The sequence below is a fragment of the Calidris pugnax genome, unplaced genomic scaffold (genome assembly GCF_001431845.1).
Source record: "Calidris pugnax isolate Ruff unplaced genomic scaffold, ASM143184v1 scaffold68, whole genome shotgun sequence".
Classification (NCBI taxonomy): domain Eukaryota; kingdom Metazoa; phylum Chordata; class Aves; order Charadriiformes; family Scolopacidae; genus Calidris; species Calidris pugnax.
In genome coordinates, this window is record NW_015090921.1 from 6,148,523 (window position 1) to 6,165,744 (window position 17,222).

The 17,222-nt window shown below is 38.2% G+C and overlaps 1 protein-coding gene across 1 annotated transcript in view; it reads left to right on the plus strand.

Moving 5' to 3' along the window:
• Nucleotides 1–14,512, plus strand: part of TMEM62 (transmembrane protein 62) — a 34,605-nt gene extending 20,093 nt beyond the window's left edge. The window contains exons 11-14 of the mRNA XM_014950271.1: nt 10,197–10,281; nt 11,884–11,988; nt 12,981–13,099; nt 14,019–14,512. Of these exons, the coding sequence (XP_014805757.1) occupies nt 10,197–10,281; nt 11,884–11,988; nt 12,981–13,099; nt 14,019–14,345 (636 nt within the window). The 3' untranslated portion in view covers nt 14,346–14,512. The remainder of the gene's footprint in view (nt 1–10,196; nt 10,282–11,883; nt 11,989–12,980; nt 13,100–14,018) is intronic.
• Nucleotides 14,513–17,222: the final 2,710 nt, after the last annotated feature.

Genomic DNA, 17,222 nt, shown 5'->3' on the forward strand with positions numbered 1-17,222 from the left:
AGAAACATAGTTTACCAAAAGTCTTTCTTTATATTGCTCTTTTCCTGTGTTCATTTGCAAGGAAGCTATTGAATGTCTTGTTTTCAGTTTTTTTTTTCCAGCATCGGATTTTTGGGATACATCTTGTAGTACAGTTTGTTCATGATATAGTTCCCTTAAGCAACTGAAAGTATTCTCTGGGGAAAAAAAAAAAAAAGAAAGGATAAATTGCATTCTTCATTAGTTTCTTTCTTCTTTCGTTTGGCTGTTCTTTCCAAGTAGTCTGAATGCTAAACAGGTTTGTTTGGTTGTTTGTTTGTCTTTCAAACACCTGCCCATTTCAGAATCAAATGAAAGAGCTATCTTTGATGGCATCGGAAAGTCTGCACAGCAATCATACTGTCTGGTTTGGCCATTTTCCCACCTCAACAATCATCTCTCCAGCCCCAGGAATACGATCATTAATGAGGTAAGATCTTTCTTTTTTTCTTGTGTTTTCAGCATGAAGTACATTTCTTGCCTCTCTTTACATACTCATCTGTCACTTCTTAAGTTTCCTGTAGTGGTATTTCCTTCCCACCCAAATAATCACAATTCTTATGGTCTTTTGTTAGTTCTGCCACAGCCTATTTGTGTGGACATCTCCATACAATGGGTGGGCTGATGCCAGTCTTGCACAGTCAGCACCGGGGCGGCACTCTGGAACTTGAATTGGGAGACTGGATGGATAATAGGAGGTAAGTAAACCCTATGTGAGCAAATTATTATATGGAGCCTACCTGGTTATACTGTGATTCCCTTTTGTGCTGTTTGGAGAATCTGCAAGAAGCATTAGATCTGCCTGACTGGTTATTACTATTAATGCTTTTGAGAAATGTCTCTGTAAGTTTGGGATTTTTTTCCCCTATACTAACAGTGTGCTAATAAATTAAGTAATTTTTTTGATTCATTCTCAGTATTTAGAAATTAAAAAGAGGACATCTAAATGTCCATTTAGTATATTTTTAGTATTCAAAGTAGATAAATAAATGGCAATAAAATTCAGTGTCACTACTTCAAAATACCCATGCTCTGCACAAGCTGTTAGAATTTTAGAGGCAAAAATAGTCCACCTGAGAAATGTTACCTTAGCAGCATATCAAAAAGCCCCATGCTATGTGAAACATATAGTAGGATATTAGCTTTTCTTCTGCAGTGATCCTAACAAAGATAATTGTATGCATACAGGAAGAGAGCACACTGGGGTCTTTGTCCGTAACTAGAGTACCTACCCAGACACTGTAGCAATGTACATAATATTTGAATTCTTTAACATAATATTTATGTGTCTGATTCATGTGCAAAATTCAATAGATCTTGACATTTGGAATTTTGAGCGGTGCTTTAGTGATCTATAATAAAACAAACTTCATCAGAAGTAACCAGCTGTACATTTAGTACAACAGAGTTGGTTGATACAGAATCAAATGGAAAATAAACCAAACAAGTTCTGTTTAGGAAATTGGGAAGCAAGGGAATGAGCTGTGCATACAGTAGTTTATCAACATTTTTTTCCTTTCATTATAGGTACCGGATCCTTGCATAGTTTAGGAAATTGGGAAGCAAGAGAATCAGCTGTGCGTGCAGTAGTTTATCAACAACATTTTTCTCCTTTCATTATAGGTACCGGATCCTTGCATTTGATCACGACCTCCTTAGCTTCGCAGATCTTAACTTTGAAGAATGGCCTGTAGTTCTCATCACCAATCCCAAATCCTTCCTTTACAGCAGTTCTACTCATGAACCACTTGACAAAATTCTTTATTCCACTCATATCAGGTACCCAGTATTCTCTTGATTTCACAATATTTAACTATATTTTAATAGTCAGGGTCTTTCTTGGTTATAATGTACATCTATATTTATATGTATATACAAACCCCCTCTTTTTTAAATCCACGTGTCCACTGTTCTCAGAATTCACTTTTCTCTGGAATATTGTTCCTGAGAGCTGACATTATCCTATAAAATGGAGATTATGTAGTAGTTATTAATATTTGTTTTATTCATGCAGTTATTTCCCCTAAGGTCAATTGAACTTTTTTATGGAACCAAAGCTGGTAGAGTTAGATGAACACATAATATGTGTTATTAATCTCACAAGTTGACATTGCCTCCCCTGATTTCAGGATTTTGTCAACATATTTTTCTACGTGTTTTCTCTATTCACTTCAGACTTCTTTGACTCTTCTATTTTCAGTTTTATATTCCTTATATATTAAAACATTCTAAGCTTCTGCCAATTTTCGTATTTGTTTTAAATCCTTCCATTCTTCCATTTCTACCTTTTCTATTTACTTTTTATTTTGTATTTCAAATTTCTATGTCCTTTCCAACATTTTATATTTGCCATTAGACCAATATGTGTTAAATATATGGGTATATTGCAGAAACAGAATTACAATTGAAAGAAGTTTGTCATACTTTTCAGGTAGGAAGCCGTGTCCTCCTAAGTCTAGCTGCTTGCCAGTTTTCCACTTAGAACATTATCTGAACATTCTTATGATTATATTAAATATATAAACTGGTAGAATCATTCACCATAACTATATGAGACTCCTTGATTTGACTGAAACGTGCTCCAGAATGCCTTTTGTGTTACTGGAAATGAAAGAAATTGTATGTGCAATATATTGAGTCTGTATGAGTAACACTGTTTCTCTGAATATAAGCACTGTCAAGTGATACTACGTTTGTTGGTATCTCGGATCTGTAATACCAGTCTTGCGTTTCACTCCATTTCTCACAAATTCACTTATGAAGACTGAGAGGTTATATTCTGACTAGCAAAAAGTAAAAAAAACCAAAAGCAACCAACCAACCAAAAAAAAACAAACCCAAAACAAACCCCAGACCAAACAACCAGCCAAAACCACACACACCAACAAAGGTCTTTAGAGAGAGACTGGCCATTTCTAATGAAGACATCTACATGTATTTGCTTATGTGTCTGCATGTGTGCGTTAGGATGCATCCTACTTATGTTGGCAAATGTTTTGACAGCAAGAGTTCTAAGATTATTTCTGCCAGGATCTGAGGGTCTCTGCCACTTCTTCGTCTGTTCCACAGCCCAGTTTTTTATGCTATTCTTTTGCACAATACCATACAGAACTTCTTTTTACCTGCAGGGAAGAGCTACAACTTTACCATTAGCTGACAGATACTTCACTGTTCTAATTTCTAACACTTTTGAATTCTTAAGTGCAAGGTAACATAATCTTTAGAGGCTTCTCTTCAGGAAGTAATGATAAATCTGCAAGTCCTGTAACAAATCTGTTTATTTTGCTGTTTATTCACTTCTTAGAATTCTGGCCTTCTCTCCTTCTGTCATTATCTCCGTCGAAGTCTCTATAGACGGGGTTCACCTGGGGAGTGCGCATCAGGTGTCCGGCCCTCTCTATGTACTGAGGTGGAGCCCACAAAACTACAGTGAAGGGTTTCACCACATAGATGTGACTGTCCAGGTAAGCAACCTGTTGGCATTCTTTGTAATGAATTTGTATTTTGTCATGTCTGCTCCATCACCCTTCTGCATCATGTAACTAGGGACAAAATATGTGATAACTGACTTCCTTTCGTATTTATCTGTTTACAAAAAAAGCCAAAAGACCTATGAAATGAAAAAATACTGACTGCTGAGCCCTACAGCATTCATAAAGCATCTGGAGAAAAGAAAGCGTTCTTATTTTTCATAAGAAATACAATAAGACATAAGATAAGAGCAAGTAATTGGTAAAAAATAAATTATTTTGAGTAACAGGCAATAATTAACTTTTAAGGTTGTATTGGAAAAAAAATAATGAGCTTGATCAAGAAAAATAGGAAGTAGCATCGTGTTAGTTCAGAAAGGCAAAGGAACTGGAAGATTGGAGTGTTGCCTTTGATTATCTGTTTGAAGTTCTTTTATTGATTTCTTACATTCTGACAATGAGTATGGTTTCTGTTTACCAGAACATCAGACTTAACTGATGTTACATTGCTGGGTGCAAAAAACGTTTGTCTGTGAATGCTTCTCTTCTTGGTACTCTATTTTATTTTTGTACCTTCAAGTGGTCTTCAGAGAGCTTGATCAGACTGTTCTAATGTTTGCACAATAGTAATGGGAAAGTCAGCTTTGTCCTGCTGGGTGGAAGCCAGCTAGGCATGAGGCAGAGCCTAGCGCAGCGAGGCATCAGGCACGGCTAGGTACGGCCACGAGAGCAATACTGCCTTTTTTTCTAATGGCCTTTCTGTACTGCCAGACTTCTACCTCCTGGCTTGTTACCAATTTCTGTGATGCTGCATTTTATAAATGGTTTATTTTGTTGTTGTTTTTTTTAATGTTGATGAAAACATATGCACAAAACTGAGTAACGTTTGAAGAAGTTATAAAGGCCAGCATAGCAATAGTTTTCTTAGAAATACATGCTTGTTATCAGATAACTGAATGGGATTTAAAAAAAAAATTAATTTCCTTTCCCCTCCACTCAAAAATCACAATTACATCTAGTAACTGAATAATTTTGGGAAAGTGAGGAGGATGAAGTGTTGAGTTATGTACCTGGAGAAAATAAGGATACTCAATTGCTACACATTGTTTCTGGGATTGTCCAAATATTGTCTCAGCTGTACTCGCACTAAACATACTGAATCCTTGTACTGGAAGGTAAGGTGTCAGTGTTACACATGCAGAAACACCAAGCTCTTGAATATAGCGCTGTTATTGTTTATCAATATCAGTTTCTGGCAAAGACACCAGAAAAGAAGCACAAGAAAGCCTCAAAATATTTTAAGATCAACTAGTATCTAGAATTGAGCTTTCAGAAAATAAGTTGGGGGGGTGGCCAGTAAATAGTCACTGTCTTCCAGGAGCTGCTGAGTCTCTGAAAGGATTCATATAGGATTCCTTCATATGTAGCACTTTCAGATTATGATCTTACAATCACCAATTTTTTTGAAACTACAAAATTGACAGTGTGTAGCCCTTTGTAGGCAGAAGTATTTAATGAGCAGTACACCAGACATGCATGTTTCAATTGGAACTTTCAGAAAAGCTGCATTGATAATTAGCAACTTTAACTAGATATTTTGTGCACTGCTGGTATCTAATTGCTCTTTCATTTTATACCAATCTAGGATGCTTCAGGAAGAATTAGCACGCGGACCAAACAACCAGCCAAAACCACACACACCAACAAAGGTCTTTAGAGAGAGACTGGCCATTTCTAATGAAGACATCTACATGTATTTGCTTATGTGTCTGCATGTGTGCGTTAGGATGCATCCTACTTATGTTGGCAAATGTTTTGACAGCAAGAGTTCTAAGATTATTTCTGCCAGGATCTGAGGGTCTCTGCCACTTCTTCGTCTGTTCCACAGCCCAGTTTTTTATGCTATTCTTTTGCACAATACCATACAGAACTTCTTTTTACCTGCAGGGAAGAGCTACAACTTTACCATTAGCTGACAGATACTTCACTGTTCTAATTTCTAACACTTTTGAATTCTTAAGTGCAAGGTAACATAATCTTTAGAGGCTTCTCTTCAGGAAGTAATGATAAATCTGCAAGTCCTGTAACAAATCTGTTTATTTTGCTGTTTATTCACTTCTTAGAATTCTGGCCTTCTCTCCTTCTGTCATTATCTCCGTCGAAGTCTCTATAGACGGGGTTCACCTGGGGAGTGCGCATCAGGTGTCCGGCCCTCTCTATGTACTGAGGTGGAGCCCACAAAACTACAGTGAAGGGTTTCACCACATAGATGTGACTGTCCAGGTAAGCAACCTGTTGGCATTCTTTGTAATGAATTTGTATTTTGTCATGTCTGCTCCATCACCCTTCTGCATCATGTAACTAGGGACAAAATATGTGATAACTGACTTCCTTTCGTATTTATCTGTTTACAAAAAAAGCCAAAAGACCTATGAAATGAAAAAATACTGACTGCTGAGCCCTACAGCATTCATAAAGCATCTGGAGAAAAGAAAGCGTTCTTATTTTTCATAAGAAATACAATAAGACATAAGAGCAAGTAATTGGTAAAAAAAAAATGATTTTGAGTAACAGGCAATAATTAACTTTTAAGGTTGTATTGGAAAAAAAATAAAGAGCTTGATTAAGAAAAATAGGAAGTAGCATCGTGTTAGTTCAGAAAGGCAAAGGAACTGGAAGATTGGAGTGTTGCCTTTGATTATCTGTTTGAAGTTCTTTTATTGATTTCTTACAGTCTGACAATGAGTATGGTTTCTGTTTACCAGAACATCAGACTTAACTGATGTTACATTGCTGGGTGCAAAAAATGTTTGTCTGTGAATGCTGCTCTTCTTTGGTACACTTGGGAAAGCTGCATTTTATAAGTGGTTTATTTTGTTGAGTTTTTTTTTAATGATGATGAAAACATTTGCACAAAACTGAGTAACGTTTGAAGAAGTTGGTGCAAAAAACGTTTGTCTGTGAATGCTTCTCTTCTTGGTACTCTATTTTATTTTTGTACCTTCAAGTGGTCTTCAGAGAGCTTGATCAGACTGTTCTAATGTTTGCACAATAGTAATGGGAAAGTCAGCTTTGTCCTGCTGGGTGGAAGCCAGCTAGGCATGAGGCAGAGCCTAGCGCAGCGAGGCATCAGGCACGGCTAGGTACGGCCACGAGAGCAATACTGCCTTTTTTTCTAATGGCCTTTCTGTACTGCCAGACTTCTACCTCCTGGCTTGTTACCAATTTCTGTGATGCTGCATTTTATAAATGGTTTATTTTGTTGTTGTTTTTTTTAATGTTGATGAAAACATATGCACAAAACTGAGTAACGTTTGAAGAAGTTATAAAGGCCAGCATAGCAATAGTTTTCTTAGAAATACATGCTTGTTATCAGATAACTGAATGGGATTTAAAAAAAAAATTAATTTCCTTTCCCCTCCACTCAAAAATCACAATTACATCTAGTAACTGAATAATTTTGGGAAAGTGAGGAGGATGAAGTGTTGAGTTATGTACCTGGAGAAAATAAGGATACTCAATTGCTACACATTGTTTCTGGGATTGTCCAAATATTGTCTCAGCTGTACTCGCACTAAACATACTGAATCCTTGTACTGGAAGGTAAGGTGTCAGTGTTACACATGCAGAAACACCAAGCTCTTGAATATAGCGCTGTTATTGTTTATCAATATCAGTTTCTGGCAAAGACACCAGAAAAGAAGCACAAGAAAGCCTCCATAAGAGCAAGTAATTGGTAAAAAATAAATTATTTTGAGTAACAGGCAATAATTAACTTTTAAGGTTGTATTGGAAAAAAAATAAAGAGCTTGATTAAGAAAAATAGGAAGTAGCATCGTGTTAGTTCAGAAAGGCAAAGGAACTGGAAGATTGGAGTGTTGCCTTTGATTATCTGTTTGAAGTTCTTTTATTGATTTCTTACAGTCTGACAATGAGAGCAAGTAATTGGTAAAAAAAAAATGATTTTGAGTAACAGGCAATAATTAACTTTTAAGGTTGTATTGGAAAAAAAATAATGAGCTTGATCAAGAAAAATAGGAAGTAGCATCGTGTTAGTTCAGAAAGGCAAAGGAACTGGAAGATTGGAGTGTTGCCTTTGATTATCTGTTTGAAGTTCTTTTATTGATTTCTTACATTCTGACAATGAGTATGGTTTCTGTTTACCAGAACATCAGACTTAACTGATGTTACATTGCTGAGTGCAAAAAATGTTTGTCTGTGAATGCTGCTCTTCTTTGGTACACTTGGGAAAGCTGCATTTTATAAGTGGTTTATTTTGTTGAGTTTTTTTTTAATGATGATGAAAACATTTGCACAAAACTGAGTAACGTTTGAAGAAGTTATAAAGGCCAGCATAGCAATAGTTTTCTTAGAAATACATGCTTGTTATCAGATAACTGAATGGGATTTAAAAAAAAAATTAATTTCCTTTCCCCTCCACTCAAAAATCACAATTACATCTAGTAACTGAATAATTTTGGGAAAGTGAGGAGGATGAAGTGTTGAGTTATGTACCTGGAGAAAATAAGGATACTCAATTGCTACACATTGTTTCTGGGATTGTCCAAATATTGTCTCAGCTGTACTCGCACTAAACATACTGAATCCTTGTACTGGAAGGTAAGGTGTCAGTGTTACACATGCAGAAACACCAAGCTCTTGAATATAGCGCTGTTATTGTTTATCAATATCAGTTTCTGGCAAAGACACCAGAAAAGAAGCACAAGAAAGCCTCAAAATATTTTAAGATCAACTAGTATCTAGAATTGAGCTTTCAGAAAATAAGTTGGGGGGGTGGCCAGTAAATAGTCACTGTCTTCCAGGAGCTGCTGAGTCTCTGAAAGGATTCATATAGGATTCCTTCATATGTAGCACTTTCAGATTATGATCTTACAATCACCAATTTTTTTGAAACTACAAAATTGACAGTGTGTAGCCCTTTGTAGGCAGAAGTATTTAATGAGCAGTACACCAGACATGCATGTTTCAATTGGAACTTTCAGAAAAGCTGCATTGATAATTAGCAACTTTAACTAGATATTTTGTGCACTGCTGGTATCTAATTGCTCTTTCATTTTATACCAATCTAGGATGCTTCAGGAAGAATTAGCACGCGGGGTCATGTATTTTACATTGTTTCTGGGATGGTCCAAATATTGTCTCAGCTGTACTTGCACTAAACATACTGAATCCTTGTACTGGCAGGTAAGGTGTCAGTGTTACACATGCAGAAACACCAAGCTCTTGAATATAGCGCTGTTATTGTTTATCAATATCAGTTTCTGGCAAAGACACCAGAAAAGAAGCACAAGAAAGCCTCAAAATATTTTAAGATCAACTAGTATCTAGAATTGAGCTTTCAGAAAATAAGTTGGGGGGGTGGCCAGTAAATAGTCACTGTCTTCCAGGAGCTGCTGAGTCTCTGAAAGGATTCATATAGGATTCCTTCATATGTAGCACTTTCAGATTATGATCTTACAATCACCAATTTTTTTGAAACTACAAAATTGACAGTGTGTAGCCCTTTGTAGGCAGAAGTATTTAATGAGCAGTACACCAGACATGCATGTTTCAATTGGAACTTTCAGAAAAGCTGCATTGATAATTAGCAACTTTAACTAGATATTTTGTGCACTGCTGGTATCTAATTGCTCTTTCATTTTATACCAATCTAGGATGCTTCAGGAAGAATTAGCACGCGGGGTCATGTATTTGCTATGGAAGAAAACCTCTCTCTCAGATTTGGCTTTTGGCCATCTCTTATTCTTCTCACTGACCACTATGTTCTAGTAAGTACTCCCAGCAAAACAGCTGTCATTTTGTGTTGGTTTCCCCAGAGACCACAGGAAGCATTTTCCTAATTCCTGGTAGACTTGAATGCACTTTGCTTTTTCCAGATATGACTCCGTTGGAATTTCACAAATATTTCAAGTTTGCTTTCTCAAGTTGCGCACTTGAAACACGAATGTGCAGCAATGGTTCATGCAAACAATTGACTTCCTGGATTTAGTCACAATAGTCCATTTCTGGGCATAGGTACACACACATTTTGTGCAAGCAAGAAATGGAAAAGAAGCTACTGGAGGTGGTAGAAAAAGGAAACATTAAATCAAAGACAGCTTCACTGTGATCTGTTGCAGTATTGTACTAACATTATAGCTAGCTCTAGCAAAGAGGAAGGCTTCAATAGGTTTCAGGTCGTATCCAAAGGTGTTACAGCTTGGTACGTGCAGAGAAGGCACGTCGTAATAGTCTAGGTGCACTGACAGAACAACACAGGAAAGTCCACATGACTGTAGATAGTATCATAATTGGCTCAAAATTATTATATTAGTTTTGTTAATCAGTAACCGATATTCTCCACAATGTCATGATCTCCAGTTCTATTCAGCACAGCACTCAGAAAGTGTTTTACACACTTTTTCAATGGATGTGTTTTACAAACTCCATTTTTGACAGATTCAGGTCTATCACTTTCAGCCATCCGACTGAATCCAAGTCAGTAAGATGGAAGTCCAGTAGCTTAGAAACTCAAGTTTCTTCTTACTCTTCAGTTCAATGACACCATCTAGCTCTGTCAGTTCAATGACACCATCAAGCTCTGAATATGTGTCAGAAATCTTTGTATAATTCTGTCACTGTCCATAAGACATGCTCAAAGGCAACTACTACTCCAGGGCTGGCTTAGAGTTACAACTCTCTTTCCAGGCTCGTGTGCTCTTTGGACTGATGGTGCTCATTCAGATTGCCTTGCTCGTTGTTTTCAGATACCTCCAAAAGCCAGCACTCAAAGGTATGAACCAATGTTTGTCTGTGGTTTTTAGAGGATCTTATTTTATTTACTATTTATCTGTACGCTAACAATATGTAAGTAGTTGCGCTGTTAATCACCATATGCATTTTGCATCTAGTACTGTCAGGTTTGATTGAGTTCTCAGAAGCTGCTGTTTTGCTTTTAAGGGGATCTGGAAAACCTCCAATATATCAAATAAAGTAAATTTAAAAACTAAAAACTTGATCAGGTGTCTCTGTTTAAACAAAAATTCAATTAATTGAAGTCTAAAGGTTTAATTTTAATTTTCTCACTGAAGAATCCAATGCACAAAAAAATGAATGTTATATTCTGTATTAGTTCTGTATGTGTGGCTTGTTTCACTACAGCTGGCACAGAATTCTCTGTCACCTGCGTGGAGGAACAGATTCCTTCTGCAAAAATAATTTTTGTTAATCTTTGCAAAGAACGTGAACAAACTTGGGTCTTTCTCAAAATAATATTAAGACCAGTTCTGTCATTAGTTGATATTTTGTTAGTGATAAATCTAGTAAATGAAAATTAATACTGTTAAGCTTGTGGTGTTTATCCTTTAAACAATTGTTTGAACCACACCTTACTAATGAGATTTTTCTGGAAGCCACCTCCCTTCCTATCCATGTCAGTGTATGTCCCTTCCTTTGTACTTAAAATCACGTAGCACTCTGAGGTAACTACAGCAACTGCTACAGAGAAAAAGATTTTTCAGTTACCTTTATGGACTTCAGCAGCTAAAAATGAAATGAGCTAGCACTCTGATCAGCTAGGTCCCTGTAGACAGTTACCTTTATAGAATTCAGCAGCTAAAAATGAAATGATCTAGCACTCTGATCAGCTAGGTCCCTGTAGACCATGTCAAGAGTTTTACAAATTAGTAAATAAATTTGTTAGAGCTGTTGATATCCAAAGGTCAAGTTTGCCTCTGGGAGTTTATGCTTTGTGAGAAGGGCAGCCACATAATAGGTGAAACTCTAAAAGCTAACTTTTATAGGAAGGCTTTCTCAATTTCAATCTATTAATTGTCTGTTATAAAATGAATATTGCTTTTTTTTTTCCTAACATCACACACTTGTCAGAATGCTGCCATTTTAATGCCTAGCCTTCATTTTATCTGAGTTGCTATCAGATCTCACTAAGTAGATTTAATCAAAGAAAATCTAGTTAATCTAGTCTTTACTGACCTGCCTTTTTGGGTTTGCACAATTACTGTTTTGAATCTCCTACTTCTTATTTAATATGAATTTTCTCCATGTTTTTCATTCTAGCTAACTTCATTTTCTGGGTATAGAATGGTCGTTCAGTTTTATTTGCATACAGTAAGTGTACTCATTTAGTGACTGGCAGCTGCTTCTGCTGTTTTTAACATAGATCGTTATATTTATTGGTTTCTTACATGGTTATCACATTAATAGTAGAAATGCATTCCCTTACATTTGTTCTGTAGACATACCAAATATTTCTTATTTAACAGAATGAGTAAATAATGTGCAGATTTCTTTCAGAAAGACCAATGTATTTTATCTATTTGTGTGTGTTTTGCAACCCGAATCAAGTGTATTTATCTTAAATTTTGTCTCTGTTTAGAAAAGCCAGGATTACTTACTTTGACCTCATATTCCCTTCATGTCTTCAGTAAAATAAACACCTTCTACTACTCAATTCTGCTTCTGAATTTATACACCTTTCTGGGTAAGTAACATAGAGTACTGGAGAACATAAATTTTGTATTTTTAAATTGCACATCAGATCCTGATGGAAAATGACACTTCTAACATCTTGGAGAACAGGGAAAATCTACTTAAGTTTATGTTCTGAATTTGTACACCTTTCTGGGTAAGTGGTGTAGAGAACATAAATTTTGTATTTTTAAATTGCACATCAGATCCTGATGGAAAATGACACTTCTAACATCTTGGAGAACAGGGAAAATCTACTTAAGTTTATGATCATGCCTTTCATATGCCTTACTGTAACTCTGGGAAAAGGCCAGCCTTTGAAAGGATCTGTCCTTTCACTTCTCTCATAAGGAAAATATTATATGTAGTGTTGAAAATTGTCACAGAGATGAAGCCAACTTAAAAGTATTTTCATTGCATGTCACAACTCATTGGTGTACTGTGATACTTTCACATCAGGAATGTTCATGTGGTTGCTGTTTGTTGACATAATGTTGACAATTATGCTTAAGACTATAGACAAGCAATAGAGAAGTCATTTTCCCCAGTTAACCACTTTGTGCTCAGTAGCACAAAAGGCCATGTGAAAAAGGCCCTTTTACGTGTCTTTACTGTATTTTCTGATGGTGCTCTATGTTTGTTTTCCTCTCTTTCAGGACCGTGGTTTGTAGGTGAACTGGTCGATGGCCACGTGGGGGCCTGTTTTTCCTTTGGGGTGTTTGTTGGTGGTACCTTCTTACAGGGCAGTCTGACATTTGTGGTTGGGATTTTACAGGTATGTATTTATAAAAATCAAGGCTGAAAAACTGCTTTTCTCTGAAAATTTGTTCTGATTTTTTTCTTTAATAGTTTTATAACAAAAGGAGTCTTGGAAGGAAAGAGAATATTATTCCCCAGTTAACCACTTTGTGCTCAGTAGCACAAAAGGCCATGTGAAAAAGGCCCTTTTACGTGTCTTTACTGTATTTTCTGATGGTGCTCTATGTTTGTTTTCCTCTCTTTCAGGACCGTGGTTTGTAGGTGAACTGGTCGATGGCCACGTGGGGGCCTGTTTTTCCTTTGGGGTGGTTGTTGGTGGTACCTTCTTACAGGGCAGTCTGACATTTGTGGTTGGGATTTTACAGGTATGTATTTATAAAAATCAAGGCTGAAAAACTGCTTTTCTCTGAAAATTTGTTCTGATTTTTTTCTTTAATAGTTTTATAACAAAAGGAGTCTTGGAATTACCCTTCACAATAATGGCCAATCCTGACTGCAACAGCTTTTTCTTACCTTTCTGCAAGTTTAAAGGGCATTATTGTATTATGTTCTCAGACTTTCCCACTATTTGATGTTGCTTTGGACTCCCTCTCCCTCCTTGGCCATCTCTACAGGTTTACCACGCTAAATTTTGTTTTTATCCCCAGCTCAGGCCCAGGTTTCAGTGATTAAGCAAAGGGAACTGACTGGCCAGAGCAGCCCTTACACGCTGAATAGCCCTTCACATCAGTAGGTGTCACTCTCCAAGTACACACGAGTCCAGTTTTCCCAGCAGCCTGACCTGGCTGCCCTCTGGTTTTCCCAGCTGCTGTCAGGCTGGAAGAGAGGGTGTAGTTCCTTGGGATTTCAGCCAGAGAGGGTGTAGTTCCTTGGTATTTCACCCAGACCGTTGCCTCCTTCGTGGTCCCTCCCTTATGCCAGGGCTAGCGTTTCTCTGACACTGCAGTGGGCTGGGTCAGAGCTAAACTGACATAAGGTCCTTAGGACCTTCCTTTTTTACTGTGCCAGTATTTTGCCAAGTCTAGCTTCCTGAACCAGCTCCAGGAAAGGTCAGGTGCATGTCACTGCTTCCCACTGCAAGGGAGTGGGACTCAGGCACAGGCAGCCATGGCTCTATCAGCTGCAGCGTCTTGGAAGCGCATCCCGAGATTCCAGCTCTGGGAATTGCACTCAGCCCTTAGCATGGGACAGTTTTATGTGCTCTTACCTTTCTGTGCCCTTGTGTACATTACTCAGAACGCTTGGCTTGCTCATGGCCTTATTTTTCTCTGCTCTTCCTTTCAGATGTTGTTTTTCAACCTGCCATTAACGGCCTATCTGTGCTGGTGCCTGTGGCTGCGGTGCCAGGGTCACAGCTTCCTGTCTCACATCCGCCATGGCCGGCGCCTCCTGGCTGTGCTCATTCACCTGGCCATGACCCTCCTCCTGGCCTGGCAGCTCTACTCCTGCTATTTCCTGCAGCGAACCTACGGCACCTTGGCGTTCTTCCTCTCCCCCATGAGAACGTGGCTGGTGGTGCTGACCTCGGCTCTGATTTATAAAACCTGGACAATGAAATCAGCTGAGCTCAGAACTTACATAGCAGAGATAAAAAACTGTCAGAGCTCCTGAAGTACAGTATCATCGAGCGTTCAAAGTTCTTTTACCTAAAAACTGGAAAGGCACAACCTATGGTTTTGTGATGCAAGAACTTCATACAGCCCAACTATTAGGTGGCAAGACCCAAAGGGGGTAAGATTGTGATCTGCATTGCCACAGAGCTGTATTAAATAGTGAATGTATAACAATGTGTATTGTATATTTTCATTGTATTATACATATACAATATAGTGTATAATACATGTTATATAATACAGTTATACATTAATACAGTGTGGGAAGTGTCGTGGTTTAGCCTCAGACAACAACAGAGAACCACGTGGCCGCTTTCTCAACCCCCCCACGGTCTTGGGGGGAGAATTGAAAGTAAAATGCAAAACTGGTGTGTTGAGACCAAGGCCGTTTACCAGAACAGCAAAGGGAACAGGAAAAGAGCAGCAGTCACTGACAGAGGAATGTACAAACAGGATTATGGTACCACCGCTCAGCCAGCTCCTGGCTACAGCCTGGGCAGGGCTCGCATGGCGTGGAACACCCATGTGCCTGCCACAGCCTGGGGTGAATGAACCACATCCCTGCCAGAACCAGGACAGAAAGTAACGGAAGATGGACAAGAAGGATTGTAAACACTAAAGTGACTCCTACCCGGGGTGTCAAAAAACACATATCACAGTAATCGTTGATTGGTCTTACGTGCTTGACAAGTAGAACACCTGCACTTAGATAGCAAAGGCCTGTGATGGACTCAGAGGCACCTCAGTGGACATGCCCAAGGTTCCTGCCCTGCTCTCAGAGAAGATCAACACAGAGTGGAAAACTGCCTGCTTGAATCCCTGATGCACAGGCCAGAACAGCAGGTTTGAATCGTCTCTCACTGGCAAAGACAAAGACCAAGTTCCATGATGCCCATGTTCCTGCTCACGTTCCTGTGCCAGGTGCTGCTCTGGAGATCCCCTGGTTCTCGAGGTATCAAGATTAAATTTACTCTGTGTGTTTCACCTGTGGTTTTGTGGCTGTTCCTGCATCCTGCCTGTGTCAGCTCACACATACGGTAAACTCTATAATAATCTCTGTAACAGGGGCTTTTATGATACAAAAGATAGAGATGTCCATATGGATCACAAATGGAAATGTCTGCTCATTACTACTGTGAATGGAAAAGTATTTTTAATTAATTAATTTCTTCATTTTTCCAATGCAGGGAAAAGTGAGCTCCAGGGATAAACCTTGATAATAAGCTCCAGGATTTGTGCTTAACTCTGCTTTTTGTTTCAAGATTTACATATATTTTTACAAGACTAAATACAAGACTAGACCAGACGTCTTTATGAAGTAATGGTTACTGCAAAGGTGCTGTGGTGGCCTTCCCAGTAACAGTCCTGTGCTTATACACTTTCCCAGTTCATAATGCTATACACGAGCAGTTTATAAGCTGTTATATGTTAACCTGAGCCGTGGCCTTTTGATCTTCTCCTGGGAGTGCTGGCTAATTAACACACTTTCTCGCTGGGAGGAAGTAGTGAATGTTTTCCACTGCTGACGTTGCCAATTTTCCCCCACTTGACCAGTGAAAGGGGAGTGAATGAGGGGTGTTGCTGGGACTCCCAGCTGTACTCAGAGTTCAGCTGTAAAGCAAAGGAGAGAGACAAAGTCCTCAGGATGGGCCAGCAGGAAGGAATCCCGTGGTCTGATGCCTGGAGTATCTGTAAGTGAGAGGGTCAGGGCTGTGTTTCTGAGTCTCAGTCAAACATGCCAGAGTGACCTAGAAAAGCTCACTTCTTTGTTTTCAGTTTTTCTGAGTCTAAAAATGATAGAACAGTTAAATTTATGAAGAATGCAATGATCCAGAGACAAGTCTGATGTGCCTTTATCTGTAAAGTAAGGAGAATGCTGGCCTGCTGCACAAGACTGTTGTGAATGGAACATTTAAAATACTTGGGCAATTTTACAGTAACTTATTTATGGCTCCTCAAGAATAAGGAAGGGTAGCTTATTTCTGTCACCTTAGAAGAAAACAGCAGCAGCTGTAGAACATACAGGAAAACAAACTGAATTGGAATAAAATACTACAACTAAGACTTTTGTTATTTATAAAAGGTGACAGTTTTCCTGTTTGTTAATTCCCGTTCTTCAGTGATTGACAATATAATAGAAAAGAGAGTAACAGCTCTCATTTGCATAAGTTAAATACACTGTTACGAGAATACAGAATGTCATTTGTTGCTACCTAAGTTTGTTTTGCAAAGCTGTTTGTTAGAAAATCAGAGGCAGGGCACAAAATTTCCTTGTGAGAAACACTACTGGAAAATTAATAATTTCCTAATTAAATTACTTTTATGTGATCAGGGAACATAAGAAGTTGCAATAAAATACTTAGTATCTATTCCCTGTGACAAGACCGTGTTCTGAAATGAGACTTTTGTTCTGGTGGTAACAGTTGATTGCAACATAATCAAATGTCTAAAAGTCTTACAGTCTGTCAAATACTTACTTTTTGGCTCCATGGGATGTGGTAGATGGATGGAATTCTGTCAAGAATCTCTCAATGCTATTCTTAGTGCGGCGAGCAAAGATGTTTTATTTGTAGATGTGCTATCCCTGGCTCCACGGACCCAAATAAGAATCACATGCTCTGAAATGTGGTTATGTGTGAATTTTATACTTATGTGGGGAAGATGGAGTAAATTCTGAGAGAAGGGACTATCCTACTGCTCTGGTATCACAGTGACGAGCACAATGTAGAAACTTAAAACTCTACCCTGCATCAGAAACACCTCTTATCTCATGCTCTACAGACAGAGCTACAGCAGCTTTTACAGACACGTAAAACTTACCTGGTCTCACATTAATTCAGATTTTCTCCTTAAACAGTTTTCCGGTATTCTAAAA